General features: G+C 41.5%; 1 protein-coding gene across 10 annotated transcripts in view; it reads right to left on the bottom strand.

The window, feature by feature from the left end:
* The window catches only part of RBM33 (RNA binding motif protein 33), a 134,490-nt gene that overhangs the window by 33,831 nt on the left and 79,385 nt on the right, over positions 1-21,274 (bottom strand). For all 10 annotated transcript variants that reach the window (XM_015135358.3, XM_015135359.3, XM_015135364.3 and 7 more), the window contains 5 exons: positions 11,236-11,368; positions 10,490-10,833; positions 8,623-8,931; positions 6,545-6,832; positions 3,017-3,661 (listed from right to left, as the gene is read on the bottom strand). In XM_015135358.3, coding sequence (XP_014990844.3) covers positions 3,017-3,661; positions 6,545-6,832; positions 8,623-8,931; positions 10,490-10,833; positions 11,236-11,368 — 1,719 coding nt within the window. The remainder of the gene's footprint in view (positions 1-3,016; positions 3,662-6,544; positions 6,833-8,622; positions 8,932-10,489; positions 10,834-11,235; positions 11,369-21,274) is intronic.

Below are 21,274 nucleotides of genomic sequence, written 5' to 3'. Positions count from 1 at the left end.
CAACGATAAATTATTTCATTGTAAGTAATGAAATATCGAAAATATAGAAGAAAACTCCACTCGATTCACAATTGCCTCATAGACATGAGTATACTCACAGAAACCTAATTAAGTTGTATATCGTAGTAAGAAAAGCAAGAAAACTGTGCTTTCATAAACATGTGAAGAATCCTGTGGACACATATTTTAACTGCAGTCACCCACCAACCAGAGCACAAGTTCTTGAATGGCACTACGCAAAGACAGTTCACTATCCTGTCTAGAGACGTGAAGAATTAGGAGGCTACTGAATGCAAAGAATAATTTAATTAAATGCATTAGATTTAGTTACACTAGTTAAATTAGAAAATTTAGGTTAGGTTAGGATATAGTTTAGGTTAGAAAAAATGGGAAACATGAACCAACAATAAAATGTTTTTATTAAATAAGTAATCATAAAACTAAAATGTATATAATGATATTCTGTATAGGTACTATGTACAAGTTAATCCTCCCCAAACGCTACGCCCCTGTCAGCCAAGGCCTGCTCAGCCCTCAGCTCGTTAAGATTCTGAAGGCAGAAAACATCCCTGAGCGTTAAGATCACAGTCCCCAGGTGCAGAGAATGCCTCAGCAGCATCAGGCACAGAAACACAAGCCAGAATAAACATTTCCTTTTTGTATTGTCTGAAATAAGCACAATTTGCAATTAACCACCATTAGCAATATGTTCAAAGAGTCCTCACCCACAAAAAAAAACAAATAACAAGGCCACTAGGCAAATACTGTTTGTTCTGGTTCAGAGAAATATGAACAAGAGATCTTCCCTGCTAGGTCAAAAGTGCCAATGTGCTATTGGAGGGGCCTGAGTAAACTCTAAGATACTCTAACATGTGGGCTAGTTAACTTGAGGTGAAAGATAAAGAGCTGTTCCAAAGTACTGGTTTGACAGCTATTTTCATGAAAAAATCCTTTGCTTTTCCTATTTATTGTAAAATTAGCATAACTTTGGAATTAGGTCTGATATAAAAATAAATTTTTTCCATTGGAGAAAAAGAGTAAAAATTCACGTAGATAAAATTCTTTTAAAGGAAAGCTGTTTATGAGTGTAAAAGCTGCTCTTTGATGGTAGAAACCGGACCCTTCACTTCCCAGCCTGCCAGTGCAGAGTACATGCAGCCCTCTACATTGGCCACTGTAATAAACAGCACCAGTTCTGGCTGCTATGGGAAAAGGCCTAATTGCCAACAATGGTCAACATCTCATCTTAAAAAGTTTGTAACACAAGTAAAAGAATGAGACACTGATTAACACAGTATACCTAAAAACAAGGTCAAAAGCAAAAGGGCCATAAGCACTGAAGAAACTAAGGAGTGCTTGAGTTCTCACCGAAAGGTAACAAATTCATGTAATATGAAAACATGTGTATGTAATACAATTCTTCTCAACATTTCTAATTACAATGAATAGATGTGAGAAAACAGATTCAGATAAAACAAAATTATGCATCCTACTGGATATTCTACATATAGAACTTCTAATTATAGTATTTTGTACAAATTTTCTTATAGCACATGAAAAAGTCATAGTTTTGTTCCACAAACCAAGAATTAAAAGCACTAAATCTCAGCTAATTAACCAACAAAATGAGTTATTCTTAAGCACAAGCAAGGAGCTGAAGTAACGTATTCCTTCACATGCTCACATGTCCTACCATCCTGAAATGGACTAAAAGAGAGATGTTATTTTCTTTTTTTACTATATGTATTTTTTGTGTCTTTCACAGCAATCATTGCTAGCTGGTTTACTCTAGAAGCCTATGTTTACAACATTCCTACTTTCTTCCTCAGTTTACAGTGTAAAATTGCATACAATGAATAGCACTTTTATAGAGCACAGCAACTACAGAGACCATAGAATTTGTTATAGAATTCGTTTTCATGAAAACAACAGATGAGAGCTACTTACCACAACTAAGTAAGACTATATGGTGGGATAAAGAAGCAAGTGTTCGACAGACTTCTCTATGGAAGAATCTTCTGCAGTGGAAATCTATCTGCAGTGACTGGTTTTATTTTAGAGTGCTGAACTAACTTATCCAAACTATAGTGGAAAACTGGACTTCCTGTGCCTGACTGAAAATGACCTGATATGGACACTGATCAAAAGAAAGAGAAAGAAATGAGGCATGCTCCACTTCTGAAAGCATGTGGTAAGAGCATACAGGACTTCAATTCTAAATTCTATGATGTCTTTTTTTTTTTTTTAATAGGGCAAACTGAAAACAGAAAACTAGTAGTAGTCCAGTAGTCTGGGACAAAGTTGATGAAAATGAGACACACACCTGCGCTGCCCACACTCCCACTGTGCCCACAGCTGCTCACTGAATCTAAAGCTATACACAACAAAGGATTTGTGTAAAGGAAAAGTTATCTCCAAAACAAACGTAATGATTTTATCACAAATTATCTACAAGAAGCAGCTGAAACTGAGTAATATCTAATTTAGGGATTGTCACACTGGCCTTTCATTAAGACTCAAAAGAGAAAACTAAAACACGTGCCTCATAACAACATTCTGCTCAGATGGGCGACACCTGCAAAGGCAGTCCCATGAGGTTATGACGCTGTATTTTTACTGTACCTTCACTATGTTAGATACATTTCGACACACAACTACTCACCACTGTGTGACAACTGCCTACAGCATTCAGTACAGTAACATGCTGCACAGACTTGTGGCCAGGGAGCAACAGGCTGTACCGTACAGCCTAGGTGTGCAGCAGGCTGTGCCATCTGTGCGTGAGTACATGCTAGGATGTTTAGACAATGACGAAACTGCCTAACACCACATTTCTCAGAACATATGCCCGCCGTCAAGCGACAACTCTTATACCAACTTCGAGTAGGTAGAGGTTGGTTACAAGACTGCAACAGAGGTAATTTTTAACTCTTTCTTCAAAAATATTCTCTGCAAATGAGGGCATTCTATGTGAAACACAGACTCAAAGAAGCTGTCATAAAACTTGTCAACTTACCCCACCTGACAGCTTAATCACCCTGACCTTGGAGCTGATGTGGGGCCCGTCTCCACCACCACTGTTTGTCCTGTGCGTGACAGTCCTTTTCACGCCAGGCTTTGTGTCCTGGGGCCGGCCCTGGATGGATGCCACTCGAGGAGTCTGGGGCACAGCTGGCTCCTCCACATCTGTGGGTTTGATCTGGAGTACTTTATGCAGCGGCTGAGTCTGACTTTGAGGAACTGTTCTGGTCTGTCTCAAATGTTTCAGTGGTTTCATCTGTTGTCCTTGATACTGCATGTTGGCACTGGATGGTACAAAATTTGATGTTTTGGGCTGAACGGTTGAAATACTGACATCCTGGTTTTTAACAAGAAGTCTGTTTTTCACATTTTGTCTGACCTGTGCACCTGGAAAGGGCAACAGTGGGTTACCATTGGTGGGTGATGGTGACAGCGCCTGATCTTCCTGCTCCGCTGGGGGTGGGGGAGCATAGAGCTGCTGCTGCTGCTGCTGCGCGAGTCTCTCCAGCAGCTCCTTCTTCCTGGCACCAGCCTGCTGCTGCCGCCGTAACTCCTTCTGTTTCAGGATTTCTTCTCTTAGGCGTTTCTGTTCTTCTATCTTTAAGCGATATAACCTTGTTTCCTCATCTTCATCAGGAAACTAAAATGGAAAACATACACAGTTCACTTTGCTATACAGGCAAGGTGGCCATTCCAGTCCATTTCAATAAACTACAAGAAGACATTTACCAAAAGTCCTTTAATTCAGATTCTGAAAGAAGTCATTCATAATCTGTTTGAAGACTTTAAGTATAACTCCTTCCTCTGGGGAGAGGGGAAAAAAAACCACACAGCTAAAGCTAATTTGGAAAATCTTATCAGAATATTAAAAATGAAATAATGTAAATTTCCACTCATTTACAAGTTTAAAACCAATTAAACTATTCATTTAAGAATCAAAATATGTTTCAAACAGGAATGGCAGCAGTAGGGAGGCCTGCTGTCACACAGGTTTTATCTGGCTCTTCCCTGACAAACCAACAAAAGGTGGGGTGTAAATGACCTGAAAGGCTCTGATTAGAACTATTGATTTTTCGTACAGAATTTTCAGCCTGATCTCAAACTCATTTGTCACAGAATAATTGGTTATAATGAACAGCACAAGTCAATCTCTCTGACCTTGAACTCATGCACTCTCCTCAGAATCAAAATGTTGCCAATTGCAGTATTGGAATATTAATGGTATATAAGGAACGCCTTTAATATTCCAAGCTCCAAACCATTCTGCAAGACAATACAAAAAAATCTTTGAACAAGTCCAGTAACTTTCATAAAAAGCATCCAATAAGGAAAATGTATAGAAAGTTAAGCATTTTTAAAGAATTATAATATTCTTTAAAGAATTATAATATTCTTTAAAAATCATCCATATCCACAGACCCCGTATAAAAGAATGTAACAAGATTTAATCTATCTAGAATTCAGCTATTTCACCATCTTACTTTCCCTAAATAAACCTTAAGAATTAGGAACTGAGGACAAAAGCACAGCTGAGGAGTCGGCTGGTGCCCTGGAGCTTGAACGCCTAGTGCCAGCCCTCACTCAGGGATTACTTGTCGACCTGGAAGCAATTCTGACCAACTCTCTTCTCTAATTTCATATCTAGGGCAGATTTCAAACCGCAAAAATGAAGGTGGGTGAGAGGCTGTTTATACAGGCAGGCATACAGAGCAAGACGTGACATCCGGGAGGATAGTGGACAGAAGGGACATGGGCATCGGGGGAGCAGACGGCCGGGGACATATTAACAGGACCCAAGGCGCCACTGCCTCAAAACACAGGAAGAATTACTAGTCATTGGAATTTCTTCCCATGCAGTCAAGAAAGAGTTAAAGCATGTTCAGAACAGCAACTGAAATACTTGGAAAGACTAGACTAAGCAGATTCACCCTATATTATATCATCATCAAGTTCAGGGGACATAAGAAAATAAGTCACAGTTAGCTAAGCAAAACAAATAGAAGACCTTTCTTTTAAAAAGTAAAAAAATATATATAATCTTGGTCCCCTTTATATACAGAGAGAAAATTAAAAGAAAATAATTCAAGACATTCCGTTTATACTACAGCAACCTACAGGTTCCATTTCACTCAAGGCATTTTTTTGAAATAACTCTATGGAAGAATCCTTTAGAAGTTTGCCTAAATCAGCTATCATGGAAGGAACTGAGAGCCAGATGTGCCAGCAGGATACCTGAAAGGTAACTTCCCCTACTAGGTAGCCCTATTGTTATATAAGTAACGAGTGTGTGACTTCATTTTTCTGAAGCAAATCAGTTATACATACTGCGTCAGAAGCTGGCTATATACACTAGAAGCATAATAAAACTTTTATCAAAGACTTCTTTACAAACTATTCTAATCCAGTTTGTAAATCTACATTATTTTTTCACATACTGATTTTAAAACCAAAAGTCACCTGTGTTCTAATTAAGAGTTCATCGTATGTTAATATTTCAACTTTGTACTTCGAATTTGGTAAACAACACATTACAGCTGCTACAATAATGTATCAGAAGAAAATCTGACTGAAAAAAAATGAACTGATTAAAAGGTAAAACCAGTGTTAACTGGTTTTTATGAAACTAAGAAAGCATGACTTGCCTAAATTCTTATCTAAAGTCATTCTTCATGACACCGATATTGGACAAGTTTAATTCATTGCACTGCTTCAGAGCACTCCATACACATTTCACTAAGGCTGACACGCCCTCGAGGTGCCAGCCCTCGGCACAGGCCGCCCTGGCCGACCCCACTTTACCAGATGAAGAGACTGAGGCTTGTGGAAGAAGACGGCCTTGACTAAAGCCAGGTAAAGACTGAGCTGCATTGATTATTCATACTTACTACATTCTGAGCCTACTGAAAAATTAGAAACAGCAGCAACAACATATACAATTGTAATTCAACACAAAGCAAACCCCCAGAAATCTTAAAGACCAACAAGAAAATTGGTACTATCTTCTAGAAGTTAATAGTGTAAATTAAGAAACAGTCGTAGAATCCTACGGGATTCACCAGGTGTCGGCACATGACACCCCACGGGCTGAATCTGGTCCACCACCTGGTCTTATACTTTAAAGTTTTACTGGAACGCAGCCACATCTATTGGCTGAAGAACTATATTTAAATCGCCTTTGTGCTAAAACGACGAGAGGGGTAATGATGACAGTCTGGACTATAAAGCCTACAATATCTATAAAATACTTGGGCCCTTTACAGAAAAAGTTTAAGCCCCAGTATATGTCAATTCTATATAACAAAACAGTAACTGTACACGTACATAAATAAAATCTAATCTTGTAAACTAGAGAGAATACAGTGTTTTTTTTAATAAACACAGCTGTTAGGTTAAAAAAAAAGGCCCAGGTGAAAAAAGCAGGAAGATTTTGTGAATAACTAAGTGAGAGCGAACTGAGACATCCAAGTTGATTATAAGGCTTCTTGTTTGAGACCAACATTTGTTAATAAGAGAAGTGTCCTACCTCTGGTTCTGTTTTTGCTTCTTCTTTAGGTTGAGCCACAGGGCTAGCGGGCTTGACTTTCACTTCCGTCTTTCCCTGTGAGCTCCTGGAAGCCGCCACGGCCCGCGAGGGTGGTGACGAGCTGATGATAGGTTTCACTTGCGCTGAGGGTGTGGCAGAGCAGCGGCTGCTGCTCATTTCGATCACGTGTGATGGCGCGATGGGTAATTCACGCAAGTTGCTGTTCCTTGGCGCAGTGGGCTGCATTTGCTGCATGGGTCGCTTGCTTACATTCTGAGAAGTTGTATTCTTTTCACAAAAAGAAAGAAATTCTAATTGTAAGTGGAAAGTTGGCAAAAGGAACATTAAAAGGCACATTATTAAATAAAAACACAATAAATCATTCTCATTAGCAAATGACTTCTCTTTTGGGGAGCGGATACTTTTCTCCTTGGTTAATACTTTTTTGCTCATACATAAATGTCCCCTGATCCATGTGGCAGCATGCCTCATCCTAATGTTAAGGACTTCCATTGGTAAAGGTGTCATACTTGCCTACAGACAGGCTCCTCTTTATAGAAATTACACCAGGCTGATCTTTAGCAGGTGCTTCAATAAAGGGACTGACAGTTTTAAAAGAATTGAGACAGCCAAAAAAGCACTCTATCTGCCACCAGAGATCAACAGGATTCACCTGCTACTATTTTACCTAGTCACTTAAATTTAAGCTGGAACAAGGAAAGAATCAAGCATCAGGTCAATGTCCTAAGAAACATGACCCCAGGGAGAAGAAAGGTGCCAGAACGTTTTACTCGAGAGGAAATGCTTAGTCATGTTCATCCTGGGGATTCTCAAGAGAGAACCAACACCTGGAGGAGGCAAAGAGAACACGAGAGCTGGAAGGGAGGAGGGGGAAGCAGGGGGATCTCCGAGGTCACACAGGTCAAATATCTCAGTGCACAAGAGTCATGAGAATAGACTACCATTATTTTTTATAACCCAGGTTATAAACCACCCTCTTCTCAGATTTAGAAATCCTTTCTTACTGTTCATATCACTTTAGTTGTGATGTTACTTTAAGAAAGACAAGTATCAGGAAAACTGAGATTCCAAGTAGCTAAGTAACATGCCTAAAGCTCAAGGGTGAAAAGGAGACAATACTAAAAAAAGATTGACCGGTGAGAACCCTGACCACTGACCACTAGCTGCCACACTGTGTCTCTTTTTCCTAAAAACCAAATTACAAAGTCTCATATATGTATTTAATGGAGGCAAGAGCCCTGACCACTGACCACTAGCCACATTGCGTCTCTTTCCTAAAAGACAAATTACAAAAGCCTCTTATATATATTTAATGGAGGCAAAAACCCTGACCACTAGCCACACTGTGTCTCTTTCCTAAAATCCAAATTACAAAAGCTTCTTATGTATTTAATGGAGGACAAGGGCAATGACTGTGGCCTTTTATTTTCCGAGCAATGCATTGTTTCCCAGTTTCTTTTAACGCATGACAAGTCACACATTTGCTGATGGTGCTTGAGAACACAACCCCACAAATAAATGTATGCTAGTCTCTCTGGATTGAGCATAAGCTCCTTGAAGGAAAGGAATTTGTCTCTTCTGTTCACTGTTGTATTCCCAGGACTAGAGTAGTACCTGGCAACAGAACAGTCAACGTATTTTTCCTGAATTCATTTATGTATTTATTCAGAGACCAGAAAGACAGAGATAATCTACACATCAAAAAATAAGCCACTGGTAAAGGGAAAGTGACTACCCCCAAAAGTATTTTCTAAAGTTACATGTCTGTTAATTCCTATCTATCGCTATAGAAATATCTAGATACAAGAAAGATGCTTAAGTAAATATTAACACAGTCTTTGAGACACAAAAGGAGTATCTTATCAATTATTGTAGTCAAGAAAACAATCACCTGAGTGCTTTTTAAAACATGGATTCACTTCAGAACTATGTACAACACGTTTTAAAAGTTGAAATCAGAATTGGAAAGTATTCTAACCTACAAATGATGCCTCTCAAGTCCTGTAAGTTAAAAAGCCTCCCAGGAAGACACAGGGAAGACACCCCTTGACACTTACATGCCGCAGCCCCTGTCGCTGGGGGCACTGCATCCGGCTGCTGCTGGCCTGAGGCTGAGCGGTCTGTACATGAGGCCGGAACTGTGGCTGAGACATCGGCATCAAAGGAGGGGGCGGGACGGACAGGTGGTGGTGGTGGTGGTGCTGGTGCTGCGGCGGGTGCTGTGGTGGGTGCTGGGGCGGGGGCTGGTGCTGGGGTGGGGGCTGGTGCGGGGGCTGGTGCGGAGGCTGATGCTGCGGTGGGGGCTGTTGCTGAGGTTGCTGAGGCTGAGGCTGATGTGGAGGGGGCAGTGGAGGATGCAATGGCCCCTTCCATGTCCAAAGAAAGAGAAATAACAGTTCACAAATGGTTATACCAGGCATAATCACTTCAATCATCTCCTTAAAAACCTCAACACAAGAAAGGCACTTTCACTGGTACCAAAACTTCATTTTAGACTTGCTGATGAAGGTAATAGTATCTTAAATGCAGTAATAAGCCAGAAGCTATTACCTTAAATTTTATATTTAATCCAGTAATTCTAGGATTGAATTGTCCTAAAGAAATAAGTATGCAGACAAACTCCTAACTCTAAAGTATGTTCCCTGTAGCACTATGATACTGAAGTACGGAAACCAGTATACACACATGCAAACACACAGACAGCATGAAAGGGAGCCGTGAACAGCACTCTTAAATGATGGCATCAAAACCAACTCACTGACATGAAAAGATCAAATGATACATTACACTGGAGGGAAAAAAGCAGGTGGCAAGAAGATGTGCATTTTAAAAAATACCCAAAAAAAAATGCTCCTGAATTGTTTCTAGGTAACGAGAGTATTTAATTTCCTTTCTTGTACTTAAATATACTCTAAGATTCTGCAATGGGGATATATTAATTGTATTTTTTTAATAAAAAGAAAAATTCTTTTTTTTTTTTTTTTGAGATGGAGTCTCGCTCTGTCGCCCAGGCTGGAGTGCAGTGGCCGGATCTCGGCTCACTGTAAGCTCCGCCTCCCGGGTTTACGCCATTCTCCTGCCTCAGCCTCCCGAGTAGCTGGGACTACAGGCGCCCACCACCTCGCCCGGCTAGTTTTTTGTATTTTTTAGTAGAGACGGGGTTTCACCATGTTAGCCAGGATGGTCTCGATCTCCTGACCTCGTGATCTGCCCGTCTCGGCCTCCCAAAGCACTGGGATTACAGGCTTGAGCCACGGCGCCCAGCCGAAAAATTCTTAAAAACATTTTATCTTCCTTTAACACCCTAGATAATACTCATTTTCCTTTTTTAGCTTAGATACGTATTCCATGTGTTTTTAAATAGTTGATTCAAGTTTACCATCGCTATGTATTTTAATAGTAACCCTACAATACAAGAAGAAATACACACTTGGTAAGAAAGATTTACAGACACATGTCAACCCATGAAGCAGAAGCCGGTCAGCAGAGGGCACTCAAGGCCCTCAAATAACCAGGGAACAGCAACATTTTCTTCCCCCCATGCAAAGACTCTTCAAAACTGTCTACTGCAGGAATGTAATCTGACAAAGTATTTCCACTGGTAAACCTTTCATGAAATTTTATACAGATGAGCAAATGTATTATCAAAACATGTCCTAATTTTATTAGTAGAGCCTTTAAAAAATCCTAATAAGTAGCATTTTTCAATTCCCAAAAAATGACATTTTCCCATTTTTTTCTTGTATTGAGATAAGCAACAATGTCAAAAAAAGTTGTCTTTAATAAACAGTACATTTAAGACTAATACCCTTATTCTTTAAATAACCATAAATTGGTAGGCTCAAATAAAAACGTTTAACATTATGAAACACAAAGACTCAAAGCTACACATTTTTTCCCTGGAGGTTCGCTCAGGACGCATACCTGCAGGTTGGGCTGTGCGTGTGTGGGCAGGAACGGCTGTCCTGGGCCCGGCAGGAACGGCTGTCTAGGAGGAATGAAGGGCCGTGTGGTTGCCGACCCAGGCTGGCTAAAGTGCAGAATCCCCACCGGACCTGGAGGCTGCAGGGCTGGTCGTACGGGCCGCTCTCTTGGGAACACTGGCTGCTGTCCTTGCTGATTAAATGCTGGTCCTGGCTGAGTGAATGGTAGAGGACTCTGAGTAGGAACAGGATGGCTACTGTTAAGAAGGGTAGGAGGCGGTGGTGGTGGAGGGGGACTTCGCTGTTCCAGAAAAAGATGGCTCGGGAATCGCGGTTCACCAGAAACTGAAAGGTAACACGACATCATGAACTTCAGGTTAAAAAGACCACGTGCTGCTCAGAAAAGCAATCTGAAGCACTATCCTCATGTGGACAAAAATCACAAGTGTTGACAGGTTATGAATATTTGGAAACAATTCCAGATTTTGCCTCTTATTTCTAGATTGCTTCGTTTGTCATTGTCTATACATAAATTCCTCCTTTATATGAGATGTTCCCATTTTGGATACCAACAATATCCAATTTTAGCACCTGAAACGATAGGCAGAACTGCTATGGTACAAAAACCTGGCATTCCCAACAACATCTCCAACTGGGGGTTAAATTCAGTTTACAAAATAAATGTGTTTGGGCACATCACCCAACACAGCTTCTGCTGTTACTCCACACCACTCACTCTTTCTGTACCTCCTAAGAAGAAAGGGTCTCGCTCCTGAGGTGGTGGTGGGGCTCTCCACTGGTCCTGGAGAGGGAGTCGTGGGGGCTGGCTGAAACTGTTGGGAACAGGTCCAGGTGTATGCTGTGGAAATTCTGGTGGGCCCTAAAGAACAACAACAACAGAGAAACAGGGAGAAGGACAGAAAAATGGTATGTAATTTTCAGAAATATAGACCTGGTTCCAAGTTTTCCTCGAAAATGTCAAGTAATGTGTCTCCCAACAGTCATTGTCTTTCTCTTTCTACACACGCACACACACACACACATACACACACAGAGTCATGCATCGTTAATGACAGGGATACATTCTGACATGCATCCTTAGGTGATTCCATCATGCGAACACCACAGAGTGTATTGTAATCACACACACACCCACCCCTAGATGGTAGAGCTTTCTATACACCTAGCCTGTATAGTACACACCAGTAGCTTGAAGGCTACACACCAGGGCAGCATATGACTGTACTGAATACTGTAGGCAACTGTCACACAATGCTAAGTATCTGTGGATGTAAACATACCCAACCCTAGAAAAGGTTACAATAAAATACAGTATTATAATCTCACGGAAATACCGCCGTCTATGCAGTCCACCATTCACCAAAACATCCTTACACAGCACATGACCGCACATATTAACATACAAACTAAGTGTTAAACAACAGGTGATTCTGCCATACTAAATGATCAAAAATCGAAACACAGCAACTAGAAATTAAGTCAATGTTTTAATGTCATTGTAAAACAAGAATATTATTTTTAAGCTTATTGAAATCCATCCAATTATTAGCCTCTTTCCCATTAATCCAAAACACTGTCATGACATTTATCTTTTTAAAGATGCTAATCTTTGCTATTTAACACGACTGTAGGCTGCAGCTACGAAATTGCTTCGCTTTAAAAGAAAAATTCAATCAGCAATTCCTGACTTAACAGAAAAATGTGAAATGTTTAAGAAACCAAATTATTACAAACAAAATAGCACACAGAGTCCTTTGGATAAAAAAATTTAAACAAATTCTTACAGATTAACTTTTTTCAAAAACTACATGTTACTAAAACTCTTGAGAGACAAATTAAAATTACTTCATTTTTCAGTTGGCCTTTCAGATCCTCAGGGAGACTTTTTTAAACCACTGTATTGACCTAAGCAGCAGCATAAAGGTAAAGAAATGTTCACCACTTTTTCACTGCTCCAAAAAGAATTAACTATTAACTATCATCAAAATAATTTTCATTTAATAGCACCTTGTCCTTTGAAACTGAGTCAATTATTTCACAACTTTTAAGTATCACTCTTCTCACAAACTTACAATCCCAATGCCTTGGCCTGTCATTTTATTACTAATTAGCTGTTCCCTCGAAATGCTAGTTTTCTAGCACTGAAAATGCTCTTCTGTCCGGGCGCGGTGGCTCAAGCCTGTAATCCCAGCACTTTGGGAGGCCGAGACGGGCGGATCACGAGGTCAGGAGATCGAGACCATCCTGGCGAACACGGTGAAACCCTGTCTCTACTAAAAAAAAATACAAAAAACTAGCCGGGCGAGGCGGCGGGCGCCTGTAGTCCCAGCTACTTGGGAGGCTGAGGCAGGAGAATGTCGTGAACCCAGGAGGCAGAGCTTGCAGTGAGCTGAGATCCGGCCGCTGCACTCCAGCCTGGGCGACAGAGCCAGGCTCCATCTCAAAAAAAAAAAAAGAATGAAAATGCTCTTCCACACTGCATTTCCCTTCCTTCTCCCTACAAAAGTCTGTTCTACCCATGGCATTGAGAGAACAGACAAAATGAACACTAGTATAAACACCATAAACCCTTAAGATTGTTGGCTACAAAATAATAAAGAAATGTTTAACACACAAATATTACATCTTCATAAAAACATAAACTTTAGGCACTTATTGAAACATGGTACAACAGGAAGTCCAAAGCTGAAACTCTCATGGTTTTTATTATTTTAGGTGAAACAAGGAAATCCGTACCAACTATTGCCTGACATTAGGGAGTGTCACTTCTCTAGATAAAGACATCAATTAAGACCCAATGAACCCAATAAATGTCAGTAACTGAGGAATATATTTGTAAGTGAGAATACATATCATATACACGGTCTTTTGCCCCTAATAAATGTATATACTTTATCATAATGATAATTTGAAAATTCACTGATAAGATACTTTGATATGGATCTTTTTTTGAGAGAGAGAGAGAGAGAGAGAGAAACAGAGTCTCACTCTGTTACCCAGGCTGGAGTGCAGTGGTGCAATCAGCTCACTGTAGCCTCAAACTCCTGGGCTCAAGGGATCAGAGCATGCCACCATATCCAGCTAGTTTTTCTGTAGAGGCAGGGTCTTGCTATGTTGCCCAGGTTGGTCTCGAACGCCTGGGCTCAAACAATTCTTCCACCTCAGCCTCCTACAGTACTTGGATTACAGGCATGAGCCACAACACCTGGCCAGTATTCTTGAATATTTAATATCTTTACTTTGCTAATAATATGCTCGAAAAATACTTCTAATAGCACAGGCCATTACATACTGTTACTCACTAAATCTGCATGAGGAATTTCAATGAGCTTGCCTACTTTCTCCCACTGCCAAAGCTTTTTCCTCTTGTTTTAAAATATTTTCATCTTTTGTTTGAAGTCAATGAAACACATGGTGTGAGCATGAATGTATCTCCTCCAAAATAATACTGTATTCCTCCAGGTAACTTAAATGTTCTCTTTATGAAGTATAGCATTAGTATTCCATCTCTACTTTTGTGTATCAACATGATTCTGACATATACAGACAGTTCCTGACTTACAATGGTCCAACTTACGATGTTTGCAACTTACAGCGGCCTCATCCTGATGTAACCCACCGTAAGCTGCAGAGTAGCTGTGCAAGCATTTCAAAACATGTCTTAAAATAATCTTCCAAACTTTCTGAATGACAATAAATTAGCAATCAAGGTTCTGCATTATTTCAAAAAAACGTTTAAATGATGCTTCTCAGAATGACATGGAATAAAACAAACAACTGCCTGCCTCTGCATGCAGAGAGGTTTGACTGATCACATTGTTTCCAACCCATGCAAATTGGCAATGGTGGTGCTGAATAAAAATCCTTTTCCAATTACTCATAAGCTGTTTCAATGCACACTTGCCTACGCTTATTTCGGGGGAGGAGGCACACGGGAGGGGTTTCAAACAGATAAATACAAAAGGAACCAGCAAGATTCATTAAAAGAATTTGCATTCAGAAATGTAAAACATATGGATGAAAATGATGTCACTGAGACACCAAAAAGAGACAGTATCACAGCTTGAAACAAGCTAATAGTTGTGAAAAGTAAAAATCACTCAAATGTAAACTCTTCAAATGAAAAATGGGTATTTTATAACATTTTAGCTTACAAATACGAAATTAGTTAACACCTCTGGAAACTATGAAAAACCATTTCCAACGTTAAGTGTGGTTATGATAGCTCTCTTCATGTAACTGAGTCAAGATCAACCACAAGTAGGTTTGATGTTGGTTTACCCAATCACCTAGATAAGAGTTTGGACGGGGCTGATTTCAATTCAACAGAGGGAGGAGGTTTCTAACACTCTCCCAGCAATAAACACATCCTCAACCCACAGAAGCACTCACTCAGGAGGAGGAGCACTGCCTGCTGGGGACGATCTCAAAGCGAACTGGGCTAGAGCAACTTCAAGGTCCAAGCCAACTCACCAACAGTGGTCTGTTGATGTTGTTGAAATTATAGACCAGTTAAAAGACAAACTGGTAAATCTGGCTGGCACTAGTGCAGCCAGGCACACACTGGGCGTCAGGTGACAGCAAGAGTGGGTCAGGGAGAAGGAGCCCCGAGTAACAGCCGGGATGAGGTGTGGGCCTCTGTCTGCCAAGTCTGGAACCTGGGAGGTGCTCACAAAGAGACTGACTGAATTAAATGTTCATTTTCTTACTTTTCTGGTAGGTCTTGATGCCTAGTGGGAGCCAGATTAGGAGACCTAAGAACAAAGTCTCAGCCTGGGTTAGAGTTGGGGAAGTGGGTTCTAAATCAAGGCTCAGGTTCTAGGTGACAAAACAGGAAGGTACTAGCAATGCGAATGGCCATTCTTTCTACTTGCCAGGACTCACAGCCTTTTATAGCTCAGCAAACGCTCCTACACACTCCCTACCATACAGTGACTGACAACTGCAGGGATTCTCGCAGAACTTAAACAACCATGGCGAATTCAACATGGACCAGTCAAGAACCAACATTTTATAAGCAGCCACTTTAGAACGAGGACCAAAGGGAACTCAGGCCCCCAGTCCACTGGCAGAGTCCAGGAATTCCTGGGTATGACGCTGTCACCACTGTCGATACCAGGGCCCCATGAACTCATCAACACACAGTGAGGAAACTAAAACTTACGACATTAAATCACTGGTCCAAGGTCACAACACTATTTTAGTATTTTTATTTTTCTGTAAGTTCACTCAACCACATCAGGGATTTCAATATTCAAGAAAACCAAGTTAAAGCTCCTGCAAGGGTTCATTTTATTCATGACATAATAAAAACATAGTGGAGGGAGTTTCAACCCATATAATAAGAAATCTTATCAAAATTACTAAATTTGGGTTACAACTTTTCCCCGACTTAGATATAAAAATGGTAGTGTACCCCCAACTCAGAAGGTGGACCCTGGACACTCGTCACATTACGCACTTCCCCTTTCCATCACAGGTATTTCCTTGAAAAATGTTCACTCTTACATTTCTGTCTCAGCCAAAATGCAAAATTACTACAGAAAACGGCTTCTCTTGTAACCCTTGGTACAGCACCTTTACCTCCTCCTGTCCCTGTTTCACTCTCTGGTCACCTCCCTGTATCAGGAGACGCCTGACACAGGGCCCAGATGGACCCAAGCCTCCGACTCCTCTACTCCTGTGGCCAGGCTCCTAAAGGCTGGAAGATGAAGAATCCCATGAATTGGAATCACTAAAAGCTTTTATTTTATTTTAACTGGCTCATCAGCGTCAATCAGCAGTCTTTCGCCCTTCTCTCACTGCCCAGGATAATTTCACACCTCTGAGCACCTTCTAGTGATTCCACCACACAGCTGTCCCCTCTGCCTGCAAGGCCCTCGGCATCCTCACCGCACCTCCTTCCCACCCTTCTCTGCATCCACCTGCATCTAAACATCACTTTCTACCATGAGTAATGGACTTGCTGCTAATTTTTAGCAACAGTCTATTTGTTAAAAATAAACATAAATTCTCACTCTATTATACATTTGGTCAGATTTTTCATTTAAAAGATAGGAACAGTATGCTGAAATAGAACAGAAGGTGAAAGTCGGCCACCGATGCGCTGACAGGCCGTCAGCCCTAACTACAGTCAGCACACTTCAGGGCTCGTAACTCATTAGCTCTATCAGTCACTACTATGCTAATGAGCTGGCAAAAAAGCAGACATCGGGAGGTGCCAGAAAGAACGGGAACAGTAAAATATACTTTCAGAGAAAGCGGGAGAGTCCTTTGGGGCTATTTCCACTTAACCCTTAAACACATTTTTATTGTATTAACAGCTGGAAATCAGCATCATTGGGCGTGAACAGTTTTTATCAATTTACAATTATTTTGCCAATCTTAACAAAGAGTAAAGCAAAGCTTGATGTATCAGTCATTCAGAATGACAGGTAATTATGCGCTACCACTCTCTCCGATCTCGGCTCAGTTTCCCCTCCACCCCTTTCCGGTGTGCCAGTTGCCAGGTGCGCAGCTGCAGGGTGCACTGTTCCCACAGGACCAACCAGCAGCAGGCAGAGCTCCTCCCCAGGTGCAGAAAGAAGGGCTGCTTCTGTAGCTGGCCTTTTGTCACTCAGCTCTCATGCCAGGGAAGTGCCAGTTCTCTTTCAATTTCGCCTATAATTAGAACAAGCTGAAAGAGGTCCTGATCTTTCAGTCTTCGTTATTTAATAGGTGAATCCCTAATATTTATTACGGCTTTTCTTACTGGGCTTAGAACTGGAAAACACCATTTCTTAAAAAATTCGGTAGTTCTTCTAAGTTCCATGATTGTATCTTAGTGCCACAAGTCGCATCCTCAATAGTACAGAGGTCCTCACTTATCCATAGTTTCATTTTCTGGGGTTGAGTTACACACCATCAATTGAAATCTGAACATATTAAATGGAAAATTCCAGAAATAAACAATTCATAAGTTTCACACTGTACACCTTTCTGAGTAGCATGACCAAATCTCTTGCCATCCTGCTCCGTCCACCCTGGGGAACGAAATCATACCTTTGTCCAGAGGATCCATGTTGAAGACTCCCTGCACGCTAGCCCATTAGTCACTTGGTCAACGTCTTGGTTATCAGATTGATTGTCACAGTACTGCAGAGCTTGCATTCAAGTAACTCATATATTATTTAATAATGGCTCCAAAATGCAAGAGCAGTAACTGTTTTATTGTATGATTAGCTATTGTTGCTCATCTCTTATTGTGCCTAATTTGTAAATTAAACTTTATCCTAGGTATGCATGTACAAGAAAAACCACGGTCTCTACTGGGGGACTCGCAGTACACGCCCCTTGGATAAGGCGGGCACCACAGCACCGGCCACGCGGCTGCTGCAGCAGGGCTCTTTATAAACCCTTTATCCCACCTTCCATCAGGCAGTTAATTTCAAGTCCTCAAAAAGACAGATTTTTCTCATTATAGATAAGGCAAAACGTAACTGGGAAAGCAGACTGGCCTCCACTCCACCCTGAGCAGAGTCAACCAAGGTTCACTTTTTTACTTTGCCACAGGTTGTGATCAGGGAAAAGGACTCTGTCTTTAGCCCTTTCGTCCTTTTTCCAAAAGAAAAGAGTTACTGAATTAGAAGAATGAACTCAAAGAGTTTAGTCCACAAACCTAGTTTTCCATAAAAATTCCAAGCCACCTGAGAACTAGGTACCTTACTTCTCAGGTCTCTAAGCACTATCAGATTCCCTGAAGACTTCCCTGGAACTTTAATGTTGTGATTTTCATCTCTTCCCAAAACTCTCTTTCCTTTAACTGACTATTTACATGCTGTCTAAATGCACAGTCACTGGCATTTGAATGTTACTGATACATAACAAAGGCCCCAAAATTCTCTCTCATGATAGTTTTTTCACACTCAGTGGAAAAGAAAAGCCTTTAAAATCCATCACTAATGTTCAAGCAGAACTTTATTCTAACTTCCAGCGATCCTGCAGGTGCCCAGGTTGAGAAGCAGCACTCATCATCTAACCTGACAGCTCTCCCAGCCCTGTCTCCATCCCAGCCACTTACCAGCTACAGCCTTGAGCGCATGACTGAATCTGTCTGGGCCTCAGTTTACTCACCTATGAAACAGCAATAACAATAGTACCCATCTCACGGGGGCAGGAAAGTCCTTAGGACAGTACCTAGCAAATAACAAAAGTTCATCATACATGTCATTATCATTTTTACACGATTCTGTAGACAGCAGCAGTTTTTGTAGACAGACTGTAAATATGATATACAGCTTCTGAAATATGTCCATGTCTTCTGTAATATTTCCATGTTTCCAAACAGGGTAAAACCCAAATCAGTACAGATTCCCTGTTTGCATTCTTATTTCTGAGTTCAAATCAGAAATCCCTCATAAAGTACCAGCAAGTCCTAGAAACTTTGTCTCTTGAATCTCTCCAAACCACTCCCACTTCTCTCTGACCTTCAACTGTCGGGTACGAGAGCTGAGACCAGACCTGCCTTATACATCAATGTGTTTCCATGCTTGGCCCAGTGCCTGGCACACAGGCGGTTATAAATATTTAATGGATGAATGAAATGCCTGTTTGTAGTAGCAAGGTATTCCCCGAGCCTCACATTCTCAACCTGGAAGTACCGCACCATGCTGTAAAACCAGCTGCCCACAAAACACGGGGAGAGGTGCTGAATGGCTGAATGAAGGAAGGAAGGAACAAAGGTTAGGATGTACTGACCTAGACCTTGGGCAATGAACTGCCTGAGGCTTTCGAGCTGAGCAGATGTGAAACACATACATGCACTAGGACCAAAGAGAAGCCAAGATCTGGGGTGATCACTGGTTGAGAGGCAGAAAAATTAACAGACCTGAGTTCTTACATGTATGACAGAATTTTTTTTTTTTTTTTAAGAGACAGGGTCTTGCTCTGCCACCCAGACTGGAGTGTAGCAGCACGATCATAGCTCACTGCATCCTCAAACTCCTAGGTTCAAGTGATCCTCCTGCCTCAGCCTCCAGAGAGCCCAGGACTACAGGCATGAGCCGCTACATCTGGCTGATTTTTAAATTTTTTGTAGAGATGGGGTCTCACTGTGTTACCCAGGCTAGTCTGAAACTCCTGGCCTCAAGGGATCCTCCCGCCTTGGCCTCCCAAAGCACTGGGTTTACAGGTGTGAGTCACTACATCTGACCGGTAAGAAATCATTTTAACTCGTATTCTATGTAATATTGTTAGAGAAAACGAGTGAGAGGACCATGCTGACTGGCTTCTTCCTCCTGCAGCTGGGAAAAGAGTGAGGGTCACCGGCGGGAGGCCAGAACTTCCACGCTAATAGGGTTTGGCTCTGCATCCCCACCCACATCTCATCTCCAACCGTAATCCCCACAGGTGGAGGGAGGGACCTGGTGGGTGGTGACTAGATCATGGGGGCAGTTCCCCCACGCTGTTCTCATGATGGTGTATGAGTTTTCACAAGATCTGATGGTTTAAAAGTGGCACTCCCCACTTTGCTGTCTCTCCTGCCACCATGTGAAGAAGGTGCTTGCTTCCCCTTCACCTCCTGTCATGATTGTAAGCTTCCTGAGGCCTCTCCAGCCATGCGGAACTGTGAGTCAATTAAACCTTTTTTCTTTATAAATTACCCAGTCTTGGGCAGTTCTTTATAGCAGTATGAAAACAGACTAATACACATGCTGTCTCATTTAATCCTTATCACAACCCTACAAGGTAGGTATTCTGCTCACAGAAATCTTCTGACCACTTAAATAACCTCCACTTAGTACAAGGTTAGAAAGTGGCAGAACTTGAATTCAAACCCAGGCTGCCTACCTGCAGAGCACACTGGGGATTCCTTGGCATGAACAGCAAATAGGGAGGGATTTTTCTCACATTCCCTAATCAGTCCCTAATCATATGTTTTATCATTACATATGTAAGTGTAATTGTGCAAGTCTATGTGTGTTTCAGAGGCAAGAAAACCAGTATGTACTACATCAAGTCAAAAGTCAGATAGCCATGGAAATTCCATGGCAGGCTTTAATAAGTAAAAGAAATGATCAGTACTCACGTGACCAATCTACAAGAACTGCATTAAAGAGGTAAGACCAAAGACGCTATCTAAGATGTAGAAAGAAACCATTTACTCAGGGTGAGTAAACAAGGCAATTTCTGACCTTGGAAGTTAGTTAAATAGAGCAAGAATGGGAAAAGAAGGATTTGCAAGTGTAGCCTGGAGTCTGCACATGCTACAGGCAGGGCGCTGACTCCTGAAGCAGCTGGGTGAAGGGCAGTGAGGAGGGAGTAACATTATGTCAGCAAGTGCACAGGATCCAAAGAACCTGAAGTACACACTGACCTTTACAGGTGGGGAGGCTGGCCCAGGGAAAGAGAGCACCTGAATGGTAGATAAATCCAGCCCAATCAGGAGGAAGTCATGACGGCCCATTTTCCAAGATGACAAATGCCCGCATATCAGTCAAGTGATACCAGGATAAGAAAAGAGGGCAGATAATGCAAGACACCTCTCAGAAAAAAACATTCAATGACTGATCCATGAAATACACCAGAGTGAAAAGGGTTGCCTCAGCTGGGGACAGTGCCTCACGCCTATAATCTTAGCACTTTGGGACCCCAAGGTGGGCCAATGCTTGAGCCCAGGAGCTCGATGCAGCCCAGGCAACATGGTGACACCCAATCTCTACAAAAAGTACAAAAACAAATTAGCCAGGCATGGTGGGAGACACCTGTAGTCCCAGCTACTTGAGGC

Source organism: Macaca mulatta, chromosome 3 (genome assembly GCF_049350105.2).
Source record: "Macaca mulatta isolate MMU2019108-1 chromosome 3, T2T-MMU8v2.0, whole genome shotgun sequence".
NCBI lineage: Eukaryota > Metazoa > Chordata > Mammalia > Primates > Cercopithecidae > Macaca > Macaca mulatta.
The sequence above is the reverse complement of the archived record's forward strand: the minus strand, read 5'-3'. Positions and strand labels throughout refer to the sequence as shown.